Source organism: Falco rusticolus, chromosome 7, assembly GCF_015220075.1.
Source record: "Falco rusticolus isolate bFalRus1 chromosome 7, bFalRus1.pri, whole genome shotgun sequence".
NCBI lineage: Eukaryota > Metazoa > Chordata > Aves > Falconiformes > Falconidae > Falco > Falco rusticolus.
Window position 1 is genome coordinate 5047150 of NC_051193.1, and position 20162 is coordinate 5067311.

The 20162-nt window shown below is 42.1% G+C and overlaps 1 protein-coding gene across 3 annotated transcripts in view; it reads right to left on the bottom strand.

Moving 5' to 3' along the window:
• Window positions 1–20162, bottom strand: part of SMAD3 (SMAD family member 3) — a 79859-nt gene that overhangs the window by 20348 nt on the left and 39349 nt on the right. Inside the window, exons 1-5 of one of the 3 annotated variants that reach the window (XM_037393390.1) lie at window positions 9939–9953; window positions 9128–9218; window positions 2399–2592; window positions 1409–1543; window positions 644–718 (exon numbers count right to left, since the gene is read on the bottom strand). In XM_037393390.1, the coding sequence (XP_037249287.1) occupies window positions 644–718; window positions 1409–1543; window positions 2399–2483 (295 nt within the window). In that variant the 5' untranslated portion in view covers window positions 2484–2592; window positions 9128–9218; window positions 9939–9953. Of the gene's footprint in view, window positions 1–643; window positions 719–1408; window positions 1544–2398; window positions 2593–9127; window positions 9219–9938; window positions 10003–20162 lie in introns of those variants that run through there. The other 2 variants (XM_037393389.1, XM_037393388.1) reach the window with 2 other exon arrangements.

Consider the following 20162-nt stretch of genomic DNA (forward strand, 5'->3'; position numbering starts at 1 on the left):
GTGACACCACTCAGATCAACAAGATGCCCTAAACAGTTACTCCCAGAAAGATGAGAGCTGCATGTTTTGGTTTAAAGTGTTGATACAGGTTAGCGTGAACACTAAGGCTGCTCATTCTAAACCTGGTTACTGGTTTTCTTGGAAATGAAAGAGAACCCAGGCTTTCAACTTCCTTTGAGACATAGCCACTAAATGATAAACCCATTTAAAAAAAAATCTGCTAGTGGTCATTTCAAATATAATAAAACTGGATGTTTAAGTATGTAAACAACCAAGCGATAAGGAAAATGCCTCTGTAGAAAAGTGCCAGTTATGTGCTAAATTTTCAAGTGTGTACAGATGCAAGGACACAAATACAACACAAACTATCATCCTTAGATGTGTCTCCACTGTTGCAGGCTCCTGTATCATTAGTAGTATCTAATGATGAATATTGCGGAGAACAGGAACATGCTGTACCTTTCACCAGCAGCTCCAAAACACACCAACTCGTGCTTTGCATGAGATGTCAGGCTACACTTGCACTCCTACAGGGATAAAATACCTGAAACCACCATCTGATCTTCATTGTCGCAAAGAAAAACTTTAAAAGTGTCTCTGATATGACCTAGAAAGCTGCAGCAAATGGCACAAGATGACTTACCCGCATCCATGCTGGGGTTCATCTGGTGGTCACTAGTTTCTCCATCCTCACTCAAATAGCCTGGAGGAGGTGTCTCTAGAAGCATAAAATGATCATACTGTCATTGCAACTAGATGCAAAGTCTGGATTTTAGATGCCAAAAACATATACTCTGTTATGCACAAGGAGCTGAATTTCTTTTTCATTACTTTTCTTCCTCAAGCTGCTGAAAGGAGGAGCTGGCACAATCAGGATGGTATTTGTGAACAACAGAGGAAGGGGAAACAAAAAAATCTGGATTTTCAGTCCCATAAACCTTTAAGCCATGTAGACAGTTTTCTGTCCGCATATTTTTCCTCTCCTGGTGTGCAGCTGCATAGCTTGTCCATGCAAATAAGGTGTAAATTGCTTGTAAAAGAGACACATAAATAGAAGAGCTCAATTTCATCAGAAATGTAGAGAGTTTTACTCAAATCAAAATGGCTGAATTTCACTCAAATCTAAACTTGCTAAGGGAACATTCAGCTTTAGATTTCACAATAAACTGAGTATGCACTACTGAAGGGAAGAGGTGAGTTTAATGAAAACAAAACAAAACTATAAACAGCACTGTCATGTGCCTACATTTACAGCTTTCATCTATTTTTGTATAGATTCCCACTCCTTAGCTTTGTAGCAACAATGGAAAAAAGACTTTCCAGTCCTCAAGCTTAGCATACATAGACACAATTCTCTGTGCAATGTGACCCTTTTCCCTCCACTCGCTGTATGGAAGATATATGGTACCTGGAATGTAGTTGCTCTGTGGCTCGATACCCGCTGGGAAGTTAGTGTTCTCTGGAATAGAATGACTATAATCATCTAATGGCGGGAACTCAGCTGGGATCTCTGTGTGCCGAGGCACCAGCACTGGAGGTAACACTGCACAAATGGAAAGGAAAAAAATAGAACAGCTTTAAAATAAAATGACTGAAACCCTAGAAAATGAAGAGAAACTAGTCTGGACTAACACCCTTAAATACATGCAACACCAAAGTCACTTATTAAGGGACACAATTCGATACTTGCTTCTGAAATAACAGCAGCAGTTATTCTTAACACATCTCAGCTGGGGACAGGATAAGTGCTTATCTGAACACACCCAGCCTGTCTGCCCCTTCTAAGGCAAAGAAACAGGTCATCCTGAAAAACCATTTAAGAGAAGTTATACCACATGATTCAAAAGGAATAAATTTCACATAAAATGAAACAGTAAGGTAGGATTAGCATAAACATCCAGACTGGTTCTGCAGATTTGTACTGACAAGCAGCAGAAGTATTTGCAGTTCCAGATGAAAGTCTCTTTTAGAGGCAGGAGGAGACTTCAGAACAGGAAGTTCAGTTGTGTTGGGAGCTATTCTTAGATCCACTTCAACTTAACAGTAAGTTTATCCTTAACTTAATACCAAGAATTAGGGATGCACAGAACACTGCCATAGTTCATAGTTGTATCCACTATGTGTGTGAATTGTTTACGTGCACACAATGCCGTATTAGGGACCTGGCAACAACGCAACCTGCCCGACTTGGATTTTATCGATTTAAAATAGTATTTTCCCCCCGAGTGCAGATTCATAAATTATTCTACTGCATACAGTAAGAGATTATCATCAATAATAGATACCCTTTGGTTTTAAAACCCTACGCCTGCTGCTTTATTCAATTTTGAAATGCACTTATAAATCCCTTATGCTGGCACTGAGAAGCTGAGGCATCTGCACACAGGGCCAGCAGTACCTGGGGTTTCCACTCTTTGGTAATGATAAGGATTCACACAGACTTCATCCTTCTTCATGTTAAAGGCATACTCGCACATCTCCATGGCACGCAGCTCATGGTGGCTATGAAGGTCTGGCCACCGCCACAGCCGGCAGTAGATCACATGGGGAAGACCCTTCCGGTGAGACACTTGCAGCCGGCCATCTAGTGATCTGCAGCCAGAATATGCAAATGACAGCAATTTAATGGCGTTAATACATGTGTAGTATTGACGACATCCCATCAAACACTGCACAGGGGAACCTAATGTGAAGACTGCAGACCGGCAGGAGGCTCAAAGCACAGGCTGCCCAGCCAACTCAGTCAACCTTGACACAATCCCAAAAGGTGCTAGTCACCAAAACCCACGGGGACAGTGCTGCAAGGAGGTATTCTGGTCCCAGTCTTCAGGCCAAGGAGTCATCTCTGAAAACTGTAAAATGTTTGGTTTACATAGGATTTACTAATTTTCTGAGAAGAGGTTAATTTGGAGGCAGAAACAAGAGCTACAGTAAGTAAGAATACATTGAATCAGCGGTACATCTGAAGTATTTGTGTGTGTCCTAACAAACAGGCCATTTGCACAGCTCTCATCAATTTGTGCTGTGCATGTAAAGGTATCATATCTTAAAATATGTGCCAATAAAACTAGACTTTTAAAACAGAGACATGAATTTCCATTGTGACAAAATAATCCAAAATTGATACAGATTCCTTTTCTGTAAGTATTCACAAACATTACAAACAAGAAAGGCTTCCAGTTTCGTTTTCCAAATCGCAGCCTGAAAACGAGAGAAATTTTTTTTTCAGCATTGCTTGACTTTTGTTTTTACATCTAGCCCATGTCTCCTCCGACTTATTTTTCACCTAATCCTATCCTCACCCCAGAACAGCCTGTTCCTAGCAAACCTTCCTGGGAAGCAAGACAAGCATGTTCAAATCCTCTCCAGCAGAGGAAAGAGTTGTAGGAGGGTCTCCTCCACCCTGAATGAGGGCTCCACTTCCTGAGCTGCTAAATGGCAACTACCCCCAGGCACTTTCTTTGAAGTCTAACCCTTCATTTCCCTTGCTTTTCTTAATGACCAAAATGAAACACTTCAGGGGTTTGGTGAAATTAAATATTTCTACTTTTAATTTGTCAAGGAAAGAAAAAAAAAATTAACTCGGAATTATTTCCCTTGGTTCTTCGTGTTGGCAGCCACTCCAGAAAACCAAAAGCAAACCAAACCAAAACACACAAACAATTATTCTAACAGTGGTTGCGCCAGTCTTGGCTGCCGTAAAAGAGTTTTTCCAAAAGCTTCTCTGGCAGAGCGTGGTAACACGCACACCTCCTGTAAACACTGTTACAACAACAAGGAAGGCAAAACGCAAACAATTCAAGCTATTACCAGCAAGCACTTGATTTAAGGGAGCAAGAAAACATGTCATTTAACTGTTAACTATGAAGTATGTAAAGAGGCTATGCCATCACTGAGGGACTTGCTGGTACTGGTTACAAAACATCTAAAACCTGCAAGTATATTACAGCCCTAAAAAATGCACAACGCCCACAGTTATTATTTACAGTACGCACTTATAGTATGCATTTCTTCATATTGTGCCTGTTATTTATGGATCATGCATTCTCTTCAGACTGCTCTGTTATGGGGTAATCAGCCAGCTGAGTATCTGGCATATTTTCCAAGCATGTTCTTATCCCAAGCTCCTTCCAAGGACAGGAAAGCAGAAATTGTGTCTTCCCAAGTGGAATCGTCTAGAACTGATCTTCTGTGGAAGGTGGGAATCTTGGTACTGATTTCAATGGGGCCAAGACTTGACTTACGTGACCTCAAAACTTGTCAGTTTGGAAAATAAATAAAAAAAAAAATACACCAAAAGCATGAAAATATTAACTAAATTTAACAAGAAGAGAGTAGGCTGAAAGAAGGAAGAAAATAGGACTGCTTTTCTGTTCCCCTTTCAAACATCTTTGCCCACTTAGAAGGATATCTTACATCTAAGTAAGAGTAAAGGAAAAAAAAATGACTTCAAGATTATTCCAAGTGTCCCGCAGGAGACACAACTTTGGCAAGTGTTCTTACACTGTTCCCATTCACCATCAGCAGCACAGACAGATTCGGGTTGACATTAGCAGCTGAGATGGGGGGACTAATACAAAGTCTGCATGACTTTGGGATTGCTTGCAGGGATGGGTCTCTCCCTACATTTCCCAGGATAGAAGAAACTCTTATACTTACAACAAATTTCTCAGTCAGCTAGACGGTGAAGTGCACTTCTCACTACCACCCCAGGACTCCTGGTAAAAGCTATGAAGTCTTTACAGAAGAAGAGCCAGCATGTCCACATGCCTGGCTCACTCTCTGGATGCAGTGGCCCTCGCCACCCAGGCTGATGGAGCCCTTCCGCTGACAAAGGTCTTGCAGGAGACAGTCACCAAGTCACTGATGTCTGACCAGCCCCCAAATCCTGAACAGCTCCAGCAGTTATCTAAAACAAAACCAGCCTAAAAGCATAACACAGCTCTCGAGCACCAGTAACACAGCTACTCATTTTTGTTACCAGAGACTGCACACTGCAAAAAATGTGTTGGGCTTGCTATCTACCACTGCTCACAGCATGAATGCTCTCTACAAGGCAGAAGAGATGGACTTCTCTATAATCTTATCTAAGAAGACTTTTTAAAATGACAGAGCCATATGTTTTATTCTCAAATATAATAACCTCCCCTTCTCCCCTCTCCCCTTAATATGAAGATAAGGTAAAATAAATTCTATTTCCCCAAAGCCCTGGGGGCTAATTACATTTTTATGATTGTGAAATCCCTCCTCTCTGTTAAGGGACTTGGGACAAAACAACATTGTCTGCATGTTCTTGGGAAGAACGTGGCTAAGCAACAGGGCAGCTTTATTTCTTTCAGCTGTCCTGCCTCAACCCCCAAGTATTTTCTCCAATGCAACAAATAGCTGGTATGGCTGAGATGGGACACAAGATTAGATGAAGAAAGACTGTGCTCTTCTAAAGGCAGCTTTTTATGTAGATATAGCACCCCAATTACTCCAGTCAATTGCCATGTCTTTATTAGCTAACTGAATGTGCATTCATTGATGCAAACACTTGATGGACCACAAGAACCGTCTTGAGCACCCAGTCATCTCACTTATGAATCACAGAATCATTTAGATTGGAAAAGACCTTTAAAATCATCGAATCCAACCATCAGCCTGGCAAGCTGCAGTCTTAAGTGCAGATGTGCCAAGCTACAGGACTAGCACGACCTTGGTAAGATGGTCTTCCTCCTGCCCAACACATTCCCATTCCCACAGCCCTGTCATATCTCATCTCCCTTGGTTCATCGGCTCTTGTCCCCTCAGCATCATACCACAAGCTGGCTCAGGTCTCTAACTTGGCAGAAGGCTATCCACTTTTTCACGGGTTAGCAGGCTGTGATCATTCTTGGAGGAACCTGATGAAAGCCAAAAGCTGATGTGAGTTAAGCTAGTATGTACTTCTGTTAGCATGTACTACAGCTGAGGATGCGTTTGACTGGCTCACCATCTCTGGAGTCTACCGCCCTCAGGGATGACCCGAGCATGTGTCTCACACATCCATATGCAGAGTAATCTGACAATAAGCTCCATAGGACACACAACTTCCACCCTTTCTTGGTCCTGTTCTGAAGCACAGTCTGATCTTGAAGGCTGAAGTATTCCCCAAATCACCCACGAGCTCAGCATATCCAGGCTTCACTAAAATTAGCAGAATTTAAGCACTAAGATTTCCGCTGGGTTACTGAACCCTGCCTCTTACCTTTCTTTTAATCAGCCTGTGTTGAGCAGATCTCCCTGTACAACAGACTTGGTACATTTATTATTCCATACTACCTAACAGGATTTCTTTTAATATCTTTCTTCGGCCAAAAATTCAGTATTGGATGGTTCTCTCTAAAATCAGCACCGTTTATTTTGATGCAACACTATGTTTTCAAAGTGTCTCTGTACTGCATGGTGGGCTTAAATAGCAGAAGTTGTAAAGAGCTTTTCTTTGCACAGTGTCAATGTTTAGACGGAGCGGGTGATGCAGACTCACTGCCAGAGGGTGTTCTAGTGCATCTTTCGTAACTAGCACGTGTCCTGAACTTGCAAGAAAAAATGAGAAAATATTGTGATCCACAAGCCTGCTTTACTAAGGGAAATACGATGAGTGTAGTTATCACCGCCTGCAAGTGTAAGAGCACGTAGGCTATGACAGCCTGCAAGATAAGGTAAAAACAACACCAGAACATAGCAAGATTCCTGAGCTGATACCACTTAGCAGTGGTTTATAACAAACAAATAAATTCAACAATGATTCAGAAAAACAAAGGCCTGACATGACAAGACAAAGAAGCAGCAGCAAGGAGGAACACAGAGGCTCAGCAATGTCAAAGATCAGCCACCTGAATGATGACTAGGTGGCCAGCAGACCCCTGAGGCAGCTGTGCCGGGGTGGGAGAACTGGCTAATGCCTCGCAGTACGTTTGTCCCAGCCTGTGCTGTGGGTGGTAGCAATACAGACAGTAACTGTGCACCCTTATCCTGCATGTAGGATACAGCTCAGAAGACTCAGTGCTTGGCAAAAGATGCCCAAGGAGAAGCCAGCCAAAGGCTTGAGGGTTCCGATACAGGGCATTCAAACACGATCAAGAGGTACCCAGTGGAGTGGTTACTCCACACCTTGGGCGGTTATAACCAGAGATTAAAAAGTACTGAATGAAGAAAGAGACACCAAGACTCCAGGAATGCAATCAGGTCACTTAATTGCTTGCACAACAGTGTAAGGCATGGTCAGGACACCATTTGCAGTGTCCATAGGAAACAAACAAAAAAACCTCTCAGGCTGAACACCTTTAGGATTAGTCCATGCTTATATTTTGTTACAAGCCATTTACTAGGAATATTTAACACATGAAACTGCTACTCCAAACTGTCCAGACTACTGCTGCTCAAAGAACAAAGGGCAACAGTGACTTAACAGCAAAAACAGAGAAGGGAGGAAAAAAGGACAGAAACACTGACAAGCTTTTTATAAAAAAAAAATCCTCTGTGCCTGCCTGAAAAAAAATGAGGAGTAAATAGGAGAATGTTACACTGCATAAGAGGAATTTGATTTCTGGGCCTCATTAGGGTTTTTTTCTTGTTGTTGTTGGGGGTGGTGGTGTTTTGTTGGGTTTGGTTCGTGGTGTTTGGTTGTGTTTTTTTTTAACCTAATTTAATTTGTAAGATCCTGAACTGGGAAAGAACAAAAACCAAAAACCACTCCACACTTTGAAAGATGTACTTGTTATTTTCTATTTTCGTCTTTGAGTATTCTGCAGCTGTCTTTCCTCTAGATGGATAATGGAACTCTTCCTTGCACCCAATCGCCTTCTTTAAAAGTAAAGTTGAAATCCATGGAATGCAGTAGTGCAAATTAAGCAAAGTGATATAAGCAATAAATTGTTACAAGTTTTTTTGTCAAGTTGGAAATCTTCAGATAAACTCTATCAGAGAGCCACTCCCTTCCCTTACCACTCAGACACGTACACCCCTGTTTGCAAAGCCCATCAGTTTTATATCCCTGTCATTAATCTTCCAAGAAAGCAAAATAGCTGAAAGCTCAAGTATCCAGTAACACCAGCATGTGCAAAAAAACGGTTAGGAAAAGAGAAAAACAATCAGGAAGAAAAAGTTCAAGTTATGCATTTCCAAGAGGTTCTTATTAAAAACCATGAGCAGAAGCTGGTTTTAAAAACCATGATAAATAAGTTGGCAGCATGCTCTAAAATGCACCAAGAACTATGGCCACAGGCTGTGATTTTCTCTTAAGCACAAAACATGATTAGTAGCTCCTTACCGGCCCTGCATCTGGTCTACACCAGGAAAATAAGCATTTATTCTTGTAGCAGAATCTGGCTTTTGTGTGCAGAGCACTGCAATATCCACAGGGCTTCACTGAAAAGTTGGATAATATCTCAACTTTCCCTGCATACTGGCCAAACAAACAACACTGAATACAAAAAAAGACTGATGCAGCACATCTGTAATTCAAAAGCTGATCCTTTGCCATCTCTTTCCCCTCAATTTGCTCAGCATCACTAAACTTTCCAATTTCTGGTGCAGTTTTAACAGTACTGTCATTCAAGTTCTAGAAATAGAAGTAACTGTGTCGAACTGAGGCTTGCAATACATGTTATCACACTGCCATGGAGGAAACTAATAATTAATACTTCTACTTAGCACTTAAATTTATAGAAGATTAAAAGTTTTAACAAACTTCTACTTTGCAACACATCTCTATGAAGAGGGTAACTTTTCACTACCCCCAAAACAATGAAGGTAAACGATTCTCCCAAAGCAAAAGAAAAGTTTGTGTCAGAGCCAACACCAGGAGTAAGGAGTTCATCACTCCCTTGATGCTATCAAAGATCACTGCTATTTTGCACTGGTATTTCTCTCATCCGCATTGCTTATTCTTCCCACTAAAGTCCTCCTTTGGATTTAGAAGTAAAACACATCCTTTACATCTGCAGATGGTAGCTGACTTCAGATGCTTCTGACCTTTGCAAGGAGTTGCTAACAGGAGCAGGAGGACTGTGGCAAACACATGAAGAGGAAGCAATGGGCAAAGCCTGGAAACCCATGCAAAGGTTATCACGCCCTCTGAGCAGACCGCTGCGTGTGTACTTACAGGTAAGCACAGGATCACAGCCAGTGGGTGGCACAGCTCCATGCATCTGCTAGCCATGAAGTCTTGAACAGAGACAGATAGAACCTACAGCCTGCAGCATCGGGTAAAGATTTTAAAGGTTAAGAGCAATTCCTCTTTCTTCTGATGCTGCACAATTCTGGTACTCAAGTCTCATTTGTTCTGGGTTTGAAAAGTAGCTGACAATACAGAAATTACCAATATCTCTTGTGTGGGCTTCTAACTACCTATTTACATCTCTTGGTCTTTACTAAGGTTTGCAGACTTCCCCTTCCCCCACTCAAAAGCTGAAGAAATACAGCACAGAGAGTTGATGTCAGGATCAGATTATGACAGCATGAGTCATTTATTAAGATTCCAGTAATGCTAAGCTCTTTAGCAGGTGCCTTGAGACCATATTTTTCAGAGTCTAATTTCAGATTCAGACATAAGTACATTTTATTGGTTTACCATAAACTGTCTGTCCATTGTTGCTTCTCTAAAGCTGCCTTCTGCTTGTCCTGTACCCCACAGCTCTAACTTCTCCGAGCTGTGTCCACTTCTACTCCCTGCTGGCATGCAAATAACACCTTAGTTTAATTTAGATTTCTTTAAAGCTACAGATAGATCTTGTTTTGTCATGTAGCATCACAATCTAACTGTTTTTTCCTCCGCACTTTTTACTAATCTCTGTTATTTACACCACTCCTGCTCATGCCACAGCTACAGAATATTGGCTACTGGCTATCAAATCCAGCTCTCTTTCCTTTATTTTTGGCCATTTTGTAATTATCCGCCCCTGCATCCCTCTCACCTCCTCCTCTTTCTGATAGCCAGTGGCACAGCAGCTAGGTACTTCAGAGGCCCAGCCATGCATGTCCTTCACCCTCCTACCCTAGAATGGACATAATATATCCTAATGTTTAACTAAGGCTTAATCATAAACCCATTGCTAAACTTCCTAATATACATCCCAATATTTCTGCCATCTACACTTGTCCAACTGCACTTGGACCTGCAAGGCAGATGGCAGTTCTCAGAAAAGGCACTCTTTTACTGACATTTCAAAGGAAAGCAATGAATTACCCAGCAAGGCACAATCCCGAAGACACACCGTTACTAGTAGCTGCAGCAAAAATTACGCAGTTAAAATGTCTCCAGTGGTACCCCTCTACCCTTCAGAAGCTCACAGCTGTCAGCAAAAATTAAAAAAAACCCAAAAAACCGGTAACCCACCCCCCAACTATCCTTGTTACTACTGCAAGAGGCAGATAGGGCAAGCTGTATTTTTGTAGCAATGTGGTAATTGACTACTACTGATCTACCATGAATAGAAATTGGTAGCAAATAAGAGATGTAAGTGGAATCTGAAGGTATTGCATCCAAGCCCTTTCCCAGTTACCTTTTGTGGAGCAAATGTGACTTTTTGATTGATTTTCATAACCCCTCTAAATTTGAAATCCAGTTTTTCTACGCAGTTCTAGTCCTTTCATTTATTTCAGCGAAGTTTATTTGTCCAAATCTCTGTCAGACTCATCTAAATTTATTTGTGCTTGATCCTTAAGGGGACTGGGGGTGGAGGAAACAGACACAATAAGAAAATCAGCCTCTCAAAAGGAGCGTGCCTTTCTGAAAAGCCATTTATCATATGAGCTCGTCATTTCTTCCCAGAATCCTGTGTTTAACTCCAATCATGAAATCCAAAACCCAACACACTTCCATCCAACCAAACCAGCAACTTCCTCTCTCCGAGGAGATTCCAGGCATACTGATGGGTCTGTGTATTTGTATGTTCAGAAGAGTTTCATAAGGAGAAAATGGATGGATGGAAATGCCGAAGAGATTCAGATAATCTTTCATAACACAGAGTGCATTCAAAACAAAGGCATTTCAAGAAAGACTGAATAACTGGAGCACATGGTCCTGTTAGCAATCAAAAAACACCACAACAACAACAACAACCAAAAAAAAAAAACCACACGAAAGAGAAAAGAAAGCTCTTTTCTCAGTTATTCTGTTAGCTTCCATGGTACTTATGCTGATTTACATTTAATATCTAGCTTCAACATGCATCTTCTTGATACTGTAGGGGAAAAAAAATCTTCCTATTTTCACTGAAGTCAGGAGAGCTTTGCAAATTAGCATCAGCTGTTGATACAGTCCAAATAAAACCAGAGCAAAAGAACCAAGAAAAGAATATGCTTCTTAATTGCTGAAAGAGAAAATAAACTAACGTACTGCTCAATGTTTAGACAGAAGTCTCACACCAAGAACTACTGCCCCAAATATATGTCTGCTAACAAAAGCAAAAGTGATTATCATAGTGAGTGTTGAAAAATGACAGTTTTAAGACCTTGGACTCTCCTTCATAATATACACAATTCCCAGCGCCTTCAACAGAAACTTCATATAAATACCAGGAGTCGGAACTGACCTCAGAGAAATGTTTGTGCATTTTATCAAGTTGGGGCAAAGCCAACATTTCTTATGGAAACATTTTTGGTGGTCCTGGGCAAAGAACATGTTTACTGTATAGCAGATATAACTAAAAATACACTGTGTTACAGCCTCCAATTATCTTGTTTGGAATAGTTTGAGGCTACTCAAGGTTCCTTGTTGTTATTTTCTTTATTATATAGTGAAAAAGTTGCTGCTTTTCCTGTAATTTGAAAAGCAGCTATTTCAAGATTTGACATCTGTGTTTGTACCTCCCACGCACGGATAACAAAATCCAGAGTGAAATTTTCCAGAGTGCCCATCTCCTATTTTTGAAAGCAACTCTGCTACTTAAGACACAGATCGATACTTTCCTTGAATTACGTAGGCCTTTAAAGTCTTTCATTAATTCCACTGGCTCTACGTTATATTGCTTTTCAAGCTGGTTTAACAGCAATTCAGATATATACTTATTTGCACAACCAGTACTAATTAACAGCATACCACAAACCAGGGGACCCGGTCCCACAGACGCTCACACTTCCGTCCAACATCCACCCCCACCCCAAGCCCCTCCGCAGGGACATCCTTTGGGATCCGTTCAGCAGCAGAGCTACACATGTGCTCAGATGGCTCTGTGATGAGGACCTGTTCTTCATTAAGGGTGATCAACTTGAAATGAAATGCAGCTTGCTTACAAAAACTTTAGTCTGTGTTCCTTAGCCTTCAGCCTCTCCCATTCTCTCAAACAATTAACCACCTCTCTTTTCCAATCGAGCTTTCCCAGCCTCCGACCCACTCTGGCATCCTGCGAGTTGTTAATGAATCAGTTCTGCATGAATCATTTCCCATGTGCAGACTGCGTATTTCATCACAGAGCAGATTCTCACAGACTTTCCTCCTTGGTCCCGATGACAAAGAACTACCTCCGCTACCAAAACAAGCCTTGAAGTTTCCACAAGGAGTTAACAGAAGGTGTGTGAGAGAGGTGAAAAGGGTAGTGGAAGAAGGCTGTGTTAATTTTACAACTCTGACTTCCTTAATTATGAGTCACCAGCAATGCAGGAGAAATCCAGATTAAAAAGTAAACCTAAAAGAGTGTGATGTCTTAGGGGAATGCTGCAGATTTAAGATGAAATGCCTCATTAAAAGCCCACAGAAGTTAATATTTTACAGTCTCTTATGTCTGTAATTACTAGTGAAATCAGAGACTCAAGACTCTGCAAGAGTTCGTGTGTGTTTGGAATAACACCTTTGTAAACTTCTCTGTCTCATAATCAGGTTTTACAACACATCTGAGGAAGGGAGGGATGAGAGGAGGTGGTGTTATAGGTTTTCGGTTGGTTAGTTTTATTTTGAGGGACTGTTTCTATACAATAAGAGAAGAGGGTTTCTTATACCAGAGAGGTGGAAAATGCTTCAGCTGAAATGTTTTTTTTTCCCCACGAAAAACTCTTAGCAGCAAAAAGGGAAGCTATGTATGTGGCCTACCTGAAAGCCTCCTTTCTTTTAGTAAATCTACAGATCAGTTGAAAGGGTTTTCTTTCAGGCTACCACTAGAAGCCTAACAGCACAGCAGACGTGCCATGCAGCAAGAGAAAGTCACTCCCTCAGCCATCCCCTCTGGCCAAGATAATTACCTTCTTCATGGAAGCCCAATTCTGCTTTCCTAAATTACAGTTTATGTTAAGAAATAAATAAATAAACCACACTGAAAAACTTTGAGAACAGGAGGGGAGAACAGTATTTTCCCGACGCTGCAAGGCACAAGGAATTCCCTTGCTCACCAGACTTTAACATGTTGTAGCTCCCTGAATCAGGATGCACCATTTTCTCAATATGTGCAGCACTCGCTATCTATCTGAAGGAAAGCAGCACCAACACAAGCACAGATGTTTTCCCTCTCTCCTTCACTCTCCCCTGCTGTAAACTACACCAGCTCTGCACTGGTGATACGGCTGGGAGCAAGGATGTATAATTTCAATGCTTAACTCTGACTAATGCAGGATGTGTGGGAGAGCAACCCAGCGGCATGAATAACAGCTCTATAAAGCACGTATCAGTACCACACTAAGTCATTCTTATCATCCAAACAGGATCTCAAGCATGTGTGTGCACAGTACCTTTCCTGTAAAGGTCTTATCATTACTATTGCTTGTATGGAAATCCAGCTGGTATGACACAAAAAGGAGCAGGAAAAGGCAAGTAGCTGAAATCAACATAAACAAATACCTTATTTTCATGTAAATTTCAGCAGTAATAAAAACTTGAGGCAAGAAGTGATTAAAGAATGGTCCAGAAAAAAACAACACGAAAACAGGTCACCCTTCAACCACCACAGGAGACAGAACTGTTCCCAAATGAGATGTTTTTCAAAAGTTTTCCATGAGGCGTCCATAACGAATAGCTGAAAATACCAACTGCATCAAAACTCACATTTAAGTAAGACAGCACCATTTCAAGTAGTTTTCCTGTTGTCATCTCCCTGAACTAAAAAAAATATTTAATATTCATGTCCTGGGAACCTCACTGGATAGATGCTTAAACATTAAGGTTAAACTAGAAGCTGATCTAGAGCTTGCCAAGGAGAGGGGAACAAGGAGGGAAGCAGAGTCACATATAAATATTAGTTTGTACTTGAAAAAGCCAGAGTATATTTTAAAGCTGTTTTTGATTTTCAAGCCAACTTCACATCGTTCTCTGTCAAATGTTGGTAGGGCAGGGTAGCACAGGGGGAATAAGCACCTCGTGTCGTCTTTGGCAGCTGGTCCAGGGTGACAGTGACGCTGCCAGTCATTATCAGCTAAATTATGGAAAATGATCAGCAGAATTCCAGAAACAAGGGATGTTTTTCTTCCTTATTTTCTCTCTGGCCCCTCTTGGTGGGTGCCTTTAATGCCAGCCACACAGGAGTTTGGCTGGACTTTTGTGTGTGGTTTTGGCACTCACAAAAGAGGCAAAGAATGCTGTTTGGGAGCACAGCTCTCCTCCCGTAACCACACAGGCCTCCCTTTCCCAGGCATCATATCACCTTGCCATCTGGCAACTTCATGAGTACTGGCCTGAGCAATAACACTAGATAAAGACTGGAAGCTCTTTAAAGCCACAGGAGAGATCCCTCCTGGCCTGCAGCAGTAGACCAGCATCGCTCTGCTGTGACCTGAAAAGGGAATCCACAGAAGACAAAACTTTTTTCAGTTCTTCAAATCCTGAAGTGTTTTCAAAACCACAGAAGTGTACAAACAGATATGTCCATCTTGTGGTATAGCCAAGACAAGAGTAACACTAAAACGTTACTTAACAGCTCACAGCAACACTACAGCACTTTCATGGCCAACATGAAGACCACCACCACTCATTCCAAATCAAAGCTTGAGGGAACTTTAGAAGCAAACCATAGTAACTACTCAAGATGAAATGCAGACAGGAGACCCAGGAACACCACCCAGCTTCTCTAAAACACCACAATGAGGCATATAGAGGTAACAGTCAATTATGACCTTCTTTTTATGTCTCCTCTTTAGCAGCCCAAAGCACTTGCTAGGTCCCTGGGTCAACAGTGACTCAGAACAGAGGGCCTTCCAGTGAATCATCCACACATTTTTAAGCACCCTCCAGGTTTTGTTGATTGGGAGATGTCTCACTACCTACACCTTCCCTAAATATTTACTGGGCTGTCCAAGCATGAGTGAGAGTGAGAGAGAGCATACTATCAAGGGTGCAAAAGAGTCAGCAATCCTCTCTGAATACCTGAATGCTGTGGAAAGGAATACAAGCCACACGCAAATCTAGCAGCAGTGCTCACTCCTACAGCACGTGAATACGGGCATAAGCCACACAAAGATAGGGAAACAATAGGGTAAGTCACAAATATTTGATTTCACAAGTCAAGACAGTTTTCTTTCCCCTCCCCTCGTGACTAAGCCTTTGGTCCACACACCCACTCCATCCTCAAAAAACATCTCCATGAAACAAATTTGATTGCTCTAAAATACGCACAGGCAATGACCAATCACACCTCCTCCTCACAGCACTAAGTCTATTTACTAAGAGTCTGCACCAACTGTCTACTTTGTATGTAACAGGATCCAACTCCCTCTCTCAACCAGACATTAAACACTAGCAAGTCCAACTCATCTCCATTTTTCTTATCCCATTCCCAAACCTCTGAGTCTGCAGACAACATCGTCCACCCAGACAAACCTTCTGAAATCACTCCTAGCTGCTTCCAGGGAGAGGACACTGCAGTGCCCAGTGTGCCACAGATCAGAATTGATCCTAAACCACCAGGGCTCAAAAGTACGGCACGGAAATGAGAGCAGTGGGCTGTGTCACAGAGGTTCTTGCCTTTCGCTAAGGGCAGGCACTGGCAGCACTCCATGCCTCACTGCCTCCCAACATCCCGCTGAGCTTATTAACTTAGGCTTTGTGCCATGCCTTACCTTTGATGCACTGCTGGTGTAATGGCAAGGACACTGCCTGCCAGTGGAGGCAGAAAACCCAGATCTCATCCCCATCCTGGCACAGACCTACTGCATAAAAATGGTATTAAACTTTGTTCTAGAAACCTACTCACCATCTGGAACCACTGCTCCACACCACCTCTAGCAGCCTTCCCAGCCATTTTCTGTTTTGTTCACTACTTGTGCCTCAATACATTTTCCTGCACAAAATTTAAGAAAAAACAAACAAAAAACAAGCCCCCAACGCAAAATAAAATCTACTCCTTTTTCCTTTTAGCAACCAAAACAACATGCCTGTCCTTATGCCATCCCAACTAATCTCTGGCACATCAAATAAATACCTTGTTCCTCTAACCCATCAAAAAACCCAGCTGCTAAAATTATCATTCCGACCCATCAATCACACTTCCTTCTTAATCGGTCTGGTATCTTCTACAAGGTATTAAGTTCAAACAGCCTACAGTCCTCAGAGCACTCCAGCCCTCTTTATGTCACATTTGCGACTCATCCCAACCGCAGCGTCTCCCTCCTCCTCCCAAATTCCTTGCCTAGACTGGACATCAACCACATGCTTCCCCTTGGCTTCTCCTTCCCTCTCCACCTCAGCCCCTTTCCCTGCCTCGTGTAGCTTTCAGCATAACACTGGGGCAGAGAAAAACCTTCCAGTCCTGATGAGATGGAAGGATGATCCTCCACCATCTCATTTCTTTGGAAAGGCCAGTTAAACCAAGTGTGCCACACCCTATCAACATGATGCAAGCGGACAAAAAGGTTTACAGGGAGGAGATGGTACAAAAATATTAAAGTTATTAATATAGACCACAGTTACAGTTTTCTCTGGATACTCCTGAGAGTACTGTCTTGTGTCTTTTAGACTGCCAGCTACTCGGTACAGGGACAGTCTGTATTTCCCGCCCCCACGCCCCCAAAGCAATAAGCACATTCTTGGCAGCTAAATTATTAATAAGGAAAAAACTGTAATTGATTCATAGATGAGCCCAAAAGACATGATTTGTCTTCTTCAATCATCCAAGTCATCATGCCCACATGCTTTGTCCTGGTTCTGTCCCCATCAAAACTTCAGTCTCCCACCCAGACCCATAAGGCAGCTCCAAATTATCTGTGTTTACATGACCTCTTTACCTCTGTTGTATCTGAACACTGACCAGATACTGCAAAAGAGAAACAAAGTGTTTATTGTTCTGTCTCTCCTCTCCATGGCAAGAAAAAGCTTAACTGGATTAGTTCTTCACGTTTATTTTTATCCATTGTGAGCTTGTGAAAAGACCAAACAAACAAACTCAAGGAAAAGATGAGTTTTGCATTCAGGTTTTGAATATGCTGAGCTTGGGGATCTAGCGCTCTCTCTGCTGGTGGAAAGTTCCACAGTTCTGACCCAACTCTTCACACCAGAAGTATATGTCGTCCTCCTTCTCCAAGCACTGCGTTCTCACATTTCAGCTCCAATACCAGCAACAGTAATTTTTGCTCCTGTTTTACTGAATGATCTGAGGATCACTGCGTAGTTCTTGGCCCTCCTATGAATTCGGGCTTACTTGTAACACCAGCTTGAGGAGCGGCCCCTGAGTACAGCTACTCCACAGGCTGTTATGTTTATTATAATTAACAGCACCACACACATCCCATTGCTTTCATAACACTCGCCACAATTTGTTTGGCATGAAGAACTGATCAGCAGCCAGCTTGCCACAAACTCAACCTTTTTAAGGCAGGACCCGTGGCTTTATTGAAAGCAACACAAAGTTTGTTTCTAAAAACATTATGGAGATGACATGTAAAACACAGCATTGCTGCTTAAATGCTGGTGAATCCCAAACAATGGGAACGCCTACATGAGGCAAAAACAGACCTTCAAAGGCTTGTAGGCAAATATACTGTCACTGAATATTTTGTCATGGAAGCAAGAGCCTAAAAATACAACACGAACAGATAATGCATTGAGACAGGCCGGCGCACATCCTGTCTTTACTCTGTAAACACCACAATGCGAATTGGCACTATTGTACAAATCAGGCCACCCATACAAAAAGTAGGACAGTAGTTTGTAATAAACTGCAGCCTTCATCCCAGAGCCGTGACACTCCTTGTCCCAGATATCTTGTTCTATATTGGAAGAACAAGAAACCTGGTGGGAGCATGGCTGGGCTGCCTCAGCCTCCAGCACCGGCAGCAGCAGCACATGCCTGCTGAGGGCACAGGGAGGAGAAAGAGGAGACGGTGTTACCATCCATTTTCTGACAAGGACAGCACCTGCCCACAGCAGGAAAACCAGCCTTGAGATGTGCTGACTCACTGTAGCGTGGTTCCCTGCAGTTGGTAGTGGTTTTTCAGTCTTCTAAGAACACTCCTCTTCCCTGCAACTGAAGGACTGTTGCCATCTCCTTTCTCTACACAGAAATCAAAGAAAAAACAGAAGTGCCCCGGGTAAACTAGAAGACATTATATCCTGCATTTCTTGTTCCCATTTGCAAATTCTGGGCTTGAAGGGGAAAGTACTCTGTTTAGCATACATGAGAGAATGGTAAAAGCCGTACCAGACTGAAAAAAAGTGACGCACTGGGGGCACAGTTCTCCACCAGAGTAAAGTAAGATTCATTTCTTGTTCTAGTGGATGCAGTTTAGCTAGATTTGGGTGGTTTAGTCCCAAGTTCTCAAAACCTTCAGACTCCTTTTACATCTTTTATTCTTACCAAAATTACACCCACCCACCCCCACTGGTCTCAGTGCTTTTCTATAAAATACATGTGATAGGTCTCTCTTGTGGAAGTACGCAAGGACACTGGAAACACTCCAGAGTTTTGATACAACAAGAATGGATATCAAACTTTAAAAGCATTACATGCAGTCATGCATACAAAAGCCATAAACGATCCTTGGGTATAACAATATACGTGACCATTCAGAGAGCCTAATCTTTTCTCAGAACCACCAATGTTCCCAGAGCTATGTAAAGCAAAGTTTAAGATATAAAAGAATATTTAGAAAGGCAAACAAACACAGGCTCCCAAAATCTGGAAGTTTAGTTACCTTCCAGGAAGCAAATGAGCAGAGCCCTCCAGCTGAATGGTGTGGGCTCATTTGCACATGCAATGAATTCAGTAAATTCCATTCCGGACCTCTAGTTCACTGACTTGGGAGGATACTAATTGTTTTATGGTAGTAACCACTAATCCCCACTAAACCCCAATCAAATATCAAGGCTTATACACAACCAGCACAAAAGAGAAAGTCCCTGACCCAAAGAGAATGTGATTTCCATTTACAACAGGATACAACAGGTAAATGAAATGGACAAACAGGAAGGAGCAGTTATCACAGAAGCAGCTATTATATACCAGAAGTGTGAATGGGCTCCATGGGGAAAAAAATTAAAAATATCACCACCACATTCTTCTTCCAGCAATTAATCAGATTTTACTTTCAAAAACTGCGTGCTAAAAGTCCAGGTGGGCAAATCTGGGAAGCATTTTTTTCTTTTTACATGCAGGGGAAGAAAAGAGGGCAAAAGGCATGCACAAAACTGAAAAATACTTATTTTTCTGAAAATCACAGAGTGGCATCAGGAAGAGGAGGCTGTGGGGAAACATGTATATCAGTAAAGCATAGAGCACCAACCCTTTTTGCTTTCCTCTGCAGATCACCCTTAATAAATTATCATGACTCTCTTAGGGATTTTTTAAATCTGTTTTTTATTATTACTCCCATTTTTAAGGGAGATAAGGTTGTCTCTGCTTTTGAAACTTCAACAAGGGCCACACACTCCCACACAGAAGAATTTCACTGCTATAAAAGCTCTGGCTGCTCAGCCAGCTACTACTTAGTAGCTCTGGTGCAATAAAAAAAGCAACATGAACCACTACAAGAGGCACTAAGACCCTGTAATGCTCCTGGATGCACACTGTAAAGAAGACAAAAACATAACTTACAAATGACTTGCCCCCAGAAGCCACTGAGGGCTGAGTGGTGTGCCTGCATACCACACAGCACGCATTTGCTTATACGAAACCTTTTTAACTTTGCCACGGGTGGGAGGAGCAGGAGCCCTGCATGTGGCTGTGTGGGCAGGACCAGCACCTGAGACTCAGCAGCACTGCAAATAAACACAGTTGATGCATGAA